Genomic DNA, 6,777 nt, shown 5'->3' with positions numbered 1-6,777 from the left:
GTAGTTGAAAGCAGCTATCAAATCCCCCCTCATTCTTCTCTTCTGCAGACTAAACAATCCCATTCCCCTCAGCCTCTCCTCATAAGTCCCTCCAGACCCCTAATCATTATTGTTGCCCTCCGCTGGACTCTTTCCAATTTTTCCACGTCCTTCTTGTAGTATGGGGCCCAAAACTAGACACAGTACTCCAGATGAGGCCTTACCAATGGCGAATAGAGGGGAATGATCACTTTGCTCGATCTGCTGGCAATGCCCCTACTTATACAGGCCAAAATGCTGTTAGCCTTCTTGGTAACAAGGGCACACTGTCAATTCATATCCAGCTTCTCGTCCACTGTAACCCCTAGGTCCTTTTCTGCAGAACTGCTGCCTAGCCATTCGGTCCTAGTCTGTAGCAGTGCATGGGATTCTTCCGTCCTAAGTGCAGGACTCTGCACTTGCCCTTGTTGAACCTCATCAGGTTTCTTTTGGCCCAATCCTCTAATTTGGGGGTACACAAGACAAATCAGACTCCTGAAAGGGGTACAGTAGTCTGGAAAGGTTGAGAGCCAGTGCTGTATAACACAGGGCAGAGAGTTTGCCTATGATTCCTCCACTAATCTCAATAACTTGTGCTTAAACTAGAGCACGGTTTTTAGAAAGAAAGAAAGAAAGAAAGAAAGACATTTCTTGTTTTTGTGGTAGTGCCTAGGAAATCTAGTCATGGACCACTGTACAAACACAGAACAGAAATACAGTCCCTGCGCCAAAGAGCTTACAATTACATGGGACAAAAGTTGGAGACCGATAGATGGGGGAGTACAAGGAAACAAAGAGTCAACAGATGGAGATGGATGGATAGATGGTGGAGTACAAGAAGACGATGAGACAGTCCAGGTCAGAATGACTGGCAGTGATGTCAGGACACCAGCAACCACGCCACTATTAAGTTTTTTTTTGGCATCACAGCAAAGGAGAGTTTCAAGGAGGGATTTGCAGGTGGATAATGAGGTAGCTTTGTGGCTGATTATAAGGATAGACTCCTCTGTGTGAGGGGCAGCTTGGGAAAAAAGCACAAAGGGGATTGTTTGGAAAGGCACAAAGAAAAGAGCAAATACACAGACCACTATTTTACAATGATAGTAAAAGATTCAATATTCACCTTAGCACAGTGTTGAAATCCCAGAAGGTGTAGAAGCAATATCAGCTATTCAGCTGGAACAAAAAATACTACGGAAGGTCTCAGATGAAGTGTTTCTTATTATATATCTGAAAGAGCCATAAAATAGTGTTATGAAGATTATTATTAGCAATAATAGCAAGTGCAATAACAGGTTCTTCACAGGTTCTAGATTCTTCACAGGTTAACTAGCATTTTCTTTAAAGAAAGTCTCATTTTTAACTCTCTGTCTGTCTTATGCTATGTTAAGGTATCTAAATTCTCTTGAAATTTGCTATCATTTTATCTAGTCTAATTGAGAACTGGAGTATTTCCCTAGCCTTGAGACAGTCACTTCATAGCCTGGTCACCAGACTACCTCAGAGACGGCTTTCTGCAGTAGTGTAATATCTCGTCTGAATTAGGAGTGTACATGTTTGTGGGTGGGGGCATCCACCAAGGTCTGAAATAGAGCTTAGTCAATATCAGAATTTCTGTCCTGCCAGGAAAACGTTTGTGGAGGACTCCTGTCTCATACTGAGAAAGCGGAACGATCAGCGAGTTATCTTAAGTGCCTATACACAAATGCAAGAAGCCTGGGAAACAAGCAGGGAGAACTGGAAGTCCTGGTACAGTCAAGGAACTATGATGTAATTGGAATAACAGAGACTTGGTGGGATAACTCATATGACTGGAGTACTATCATGGATGGATATCAACTGTTCAGGAAGGACTGGCAGGGCAGAAAAGCTGGGGGAGTTGCATTGTACGTAAGAGATGAGTATGACTGCTCAGAGCTCTGGTATGAAACAGCATAAAAACCTGAGAGTCTCTGGATTAAGTTTAGAAGTGTGAGCAACAAGGGTGATGTCGTGGTGGGAGTCTGCTATAGACCACCACACCAGGTGGTGAGGTGGACCAGGCTTTCTTCCGACAACTAACAGAAGTTACTAGATTGCAGACCCTGGTTCTCATGGGAGACTTTAATCTCCCTGATATCTGCTGGGAGAGCAATACAGCAGTGCACAGACATCCAGGAAGTTCTTGGAAAGTGTAGGGGACAATTTCCTCGTGCAAGTGCTGGAGGAACCAACTGGGACAGAGCTCTTCTTGACTTGCTGCTCACAAACCGTGAAGAATTAGTAGGGAAGCAAAAGTGGATGGGAATCTGGGAGGCAGTGACCATGAGATGGTCGAGTTCAGGATCCTGACACAAGGAAGAAAGGAGAGCAGCAGAATACAGACCCTGGACTTCAGAAAAGCAGACTTTGACTCCCTCAGGGAACTGATGGACAGGATCCCCTGGGAGAATAACATGAGGGGCAAAGGAGTCCAGGAAAGCTGTCTGTATTTTAAAGAATCCTTATTGAGGTTGCAGGAACAAACCATCCTGATGTGTAGAAAGAATAGTAAATATGGCAGGTGACCAGCTTGGCTTAACAGTGAAATCCTTGCTGATCTTAAACAGAAAAAAAGAAGCTTCCAAGAGGTGGAAGATTGGACAAATGACCAGGAAGGAGTATAAAAATATTGCTCAGGCATGCAGGAGTGAAATCAGGAAGGCCAAATCACACTTGGAGTTGCAGCTAGGAAGAGATGTTAAGAGTAACAAGAAGGGTTCCTTCAGGTATGTTAGCAACAAGAAGAAAGTCAAGGAAAGTGTGGCCCCCTTACTGAATGAGGGAGGCAACCTAGTGACAGAGGATGTGGAAAAAGCTAATGTACTCAATGCTTTTTTTGCCTCTGTCTTCACAAACAAGGTCAGCTCCCAGACTACTGCACTGGGCAGCACATCATGGGGAGGAGGTGACCAGCCCTCTGTGGAGAAAGAAGTGGTTCGGGTCTATTTAGAAATGCTAGATGAGCACAAATCCATGGGGCTGGATGCGCTGCATCTGATGGTGCGAAAGGAGTTGGCGGATGTGATTGCAGAGCCATTGGCCATTATCTTTGAAAACTCGTGGTGATCGGAGGATGTCCCAGATGACTGGGAAAAGGCTAATGTAGTGCCCTTCTTTAAAAAAGGGAAGAAGGAGGATCTGGGGAACTACAGGCCAGTCAGCCTCACCTCGATCCCTGGAAAAATCATGGAGCAGGTCCTCAAGGAATCAATTTTGAAGCACTTAGAGGAGAGGAAACTGATCAGGAACAGTCAGTATGGATTCACCAGGGGCAAGTCATGCCTGACTAACCTAATTGCCTTCTATGAGGAGCTAACTGGGTCTGTGGATGAGGGGAAAGCAGTGGGTGTGTTATTCCTTGACTTTAGCAAAGCTTTTGATACGGTCTCCCACAATATTCTTGCCATCAAGTTAAAGAAGTATGGGCTGGATGAATGAACTATAAGGTGGATAAAAAGCTGGCTAGATTGTCAGGATCAACAGATAGTGACCAATGGCTCCATGTCTAATTGGCAGCTGGTATCAAGCAGAGTGCCCCAAAGGTTGGTCCTAGAGCCGGTTTTGTTCAATATCTTCATTAATGATTTGGAGGATGGTGTGGACTGCACTCTCAGCAAGTTTGCAGATGACAATAAACTGAGAGGAGTAGTAGATACGCTGGAGGGTAGGGATAGTATAGGTCTGTCGCATCTTACGTGCATTTAACATGTGCGATTTCAGATTTACGCGGTCGGCAAAAAAAAAAAAAGAGAAAAATAACAATTTTAATACTGTGCCTGTAGTGCGGGCGATTCCGCACGCCATTACACTCAATGTAATTTTGACTATACGTGATTTTCGCTTTACGCGCTGACTGCGGAACGTAACCCCAGCGTAAGATGCAACAGACCTGCATACAGAGGGGCCTAGACACATTAGAGGATTGGGCCAAAAGGAACCTGATGAGGTTCAACAAGGACAAGTGCAGAGTCCTGCACTTAGGACGGAAGAATCCCATGCACTGCTACAGACTAGGGACCAAATGGCTAGGCAGCAGTTCTGTAGAAAAGGGCCTAGGGGTTACAGTGGACGAGAAGCTGGATATGAGTCAACAGGTTGCCCTTGTTGCCAAGAAGGCTAACAGCATTTTGGCTTGTATAAGTAGGGGCATTGCCAACAGATCGAGGGACGTGTGTCCAGTTTTGGGCCCCACACTACAAGAAAGATGTGGAAAAATTGGAAAGAGTCCAGCGGAGGTCAACAAAAATGATTAGGGGGCTGGAGCACCTGACTTATGAGGAGATGCTTAGGGAACTGAGATTGTTTAGTCTGCAGAAGAGAAGAATGAGTGGGGATTTGATAGCTGCTTTCAACTACCTGAAAGGGGGTTCCAAAGAGGATGGATCTAGACTGTCCTCAGTGGTACCAGATGACAGAACAAGGAGTAATGGTCTCAAGTTGCAGTGGGGGAGGTTTAGGTTGGATATCAGGAAAAAAAATTCACCAGGAGGGTGGTGAAGCACTGGAATGAGTTATCTAGGGAGATGGTGGAATCTCCTTCCTTAGAGGTTTTTAAGGTCAGGCTCGACAAAGCCCTGGCTGGGATGATTTAGCTGGGGATTGGTCCTGCTTTGAGCAAAGGGTTGGACTAGATGACCTCCTGTGGTCCCTTACAACCTTGATATTCTATGATTCTATGTTTCTATGACCCAAACTGGGTCCAAAAGTTGAATGATTCATATTTTTTTGTGAACTGAAAAATGCAGGGGAAAAAAAGCAGTTTGGGAAATGGTGACATGTTTTATTTTGGGTCAGTTGGACAATAAACTGCAGCCTCAAGCCGTCACTTCATCCTTCGTGACTGGATTGCATCTCCCATGATGCAACACAGTCATGTGACTGCTATGATGCAACACACTGGTCTGGAGATGTAAATCAGCCAAGAAGCGTGGCCCATAAAGAAGAATTACGACTGAAAGACCTGAACTACAACTACCATGTGGCACTGTTACACCTGAGGCAGATGGTGTCTCATGTCAAAAGGAGAGCATTTTAAAGGTATTAAGGCACTTAATGAAATTTTCAAAAGCATCTATGTGCCCGATTCACACTCATTTCCATGGATTTTTAAAATACCATTAGTCACCTTTAAAAATCTGGCCCACCAGACATGAAACAAATAATTTCAGTTCAGTTCAAGAAACCATAATACTTCAATGCAGGTTAAATTGATCTGAACTGGTATTGAGCTAAAGAATGGGCATTAGGCACCTATTACCTTAGCCCCTCTTTGAAATCCCAGACCACCGTAGCCCTCAAGTATGATATCATGGGTCCATTAAATGGAATTCACTGTGGTCTGATGGAAGTCTAATAGATAAAAATCATTCTGACCTGTGGAACTCATTGCCACAGGATATTAGTGAGTTAAAAAATGGGAATCCCTTAGACCATCTTGGAAAGTCGCAGACAAGGAGAAGACTTTTATGCCAAGCACTGTTTTCCTCAGGGTGTCCTTGAACTCCTCATTCCTCAGGCAATAGATGACTGGGTTGAAGAGGGGTGTCAGAACTGTGTAGATGACAGACACCAGCTTGTTGGAGTCAAAGGAACTTATGGCCCGAGGTCTGGCATAGATGAAGAGGGAGGAAGCATAGAAGATGGTGACCACCAGCAAGTGGGAGGCACATGTAGAAAAGGCCTTCTGTCGCCCCTTGGCTGAGGGGATGCGCACAACCGTAGAGATGATGCAGATGTAAGAGGCCACAGTAATGGAGAGAGGCCCCAGGAGAATGAGCAGGGCCAGCAGGAAGTCCACAAATGCTGCCAGTGACATGTCGGTGCAGGCCAGGTTGAGCAGCGGTGACACGTCGCAGAAGAAGTGGTTGATGATGTTGGCCCCACAGAAGGTCAGACGCGAGATGAAGAGGACCTTCCACATGGAGATGAGAAAGCCACTCAGCCAGGACCCAGCCACCAGGTGGATGCAGAGAGTCTGGCTCATGATGGCTGAGTAGCGCAGCGGGTTGCAGATGGCCACGTAGCGGTCGTAGGCCATGACGGCCAGGAGGACACACTCAGTGCAAGCCAAGGCCAGGAAGAAGTAGAGCTGGGCCATACACCCAATAAAGGAGATGCTTTTCCTTTTTGTTACAAAGCTCAATAGCATCTTGGGCACCGTGACTGAGACGTACCATATCTCCAGGAAAGAGAGATTCCCCAGGAAGAGGTACTTGGGCTTGTGGAGTGGGACGTTAGCCCAGATTAGCATGATGATCACCATATTCTCTATCACTGTCAGTGCATAGGCCAGAAGGAACATCAAGAAGAGCAGGAGCTGCAGCTCCAGGATGCCAGGGAAACCCACCAGAATGAACTCGGTCACATGACTTTGGTTGGCCCAGTGCATGCTGGAGGTCCTGGCCCTGTTGTTATTCAATCTGGAGGAGAGACACAGGTGTTAGAAATGTGACTGCATGTCAACACAGTATTGATGGCTTTGTCACAGGGACTGGGACTCGAAAAGCCATGCAAATAATTAGAGCTGGTCAGAATTAAATAATACTAATATTATTAATAAAAAAATAATGGGCCAGGTTTACAAAGGTATTTCAGCACCTAAAGATATAGATTGGCATGTAGTGGCACACACATTTGCATCAAAGTGACTAAGTTAAGCACCTGGGGTCATATTTTTAAAGATATTTGGATACTTAAAGATGTAGATAGGTACCTAGTGGGATTTTCAAAATCATCTAT

At 45.3% G+C, this 6,777-nt stretch overlaps 1 protein-coding gene across 1 annotated transcript; it reads right to left on the bottom strand.

Moving 5' to 3' along the window:
* Positions 1–478: 478 nt before the first annotated feature.
* LOC103306689 (olfactory receptor 226-like) lies at positions 479–6,427 on the bottom strand (the record flags this gene model as incomplete). The annotated part of the gene is made up of 2 exons (XM_065566751.1): positions 5,519–6,427; positions 479–502 (listed from the first exon to the last, which is right to left on the bottom strand). Coding segments are annotated over exons 1-2 (933 nt in total), but the record flags the coding sequence as incomplete, so codon positions are not given.
* Between the last annotated feature and the right edge of the window lie 350 nt (positions 6,428–6,777).

This window comes from Chrysemys picta, chromosome 13, assembly GCF_011386835.1.
Source record: "Chrysemys picta bellii isolate R12L10 chromosome 13, ASM1138683v2, whole genome shotgun sequence".
In the NCBI taxonomy this organism is placed as follows: domain Eukaryota; kingdom Metazoa; phylum Chordata; order Testudines; family Emydidae; genus Chrysemys; species Chrysemys picta.
Note: the sequence above shows the minus strand (reverse complement) of the source record. Positions and strands in the feature narration are given on the sequence as shown.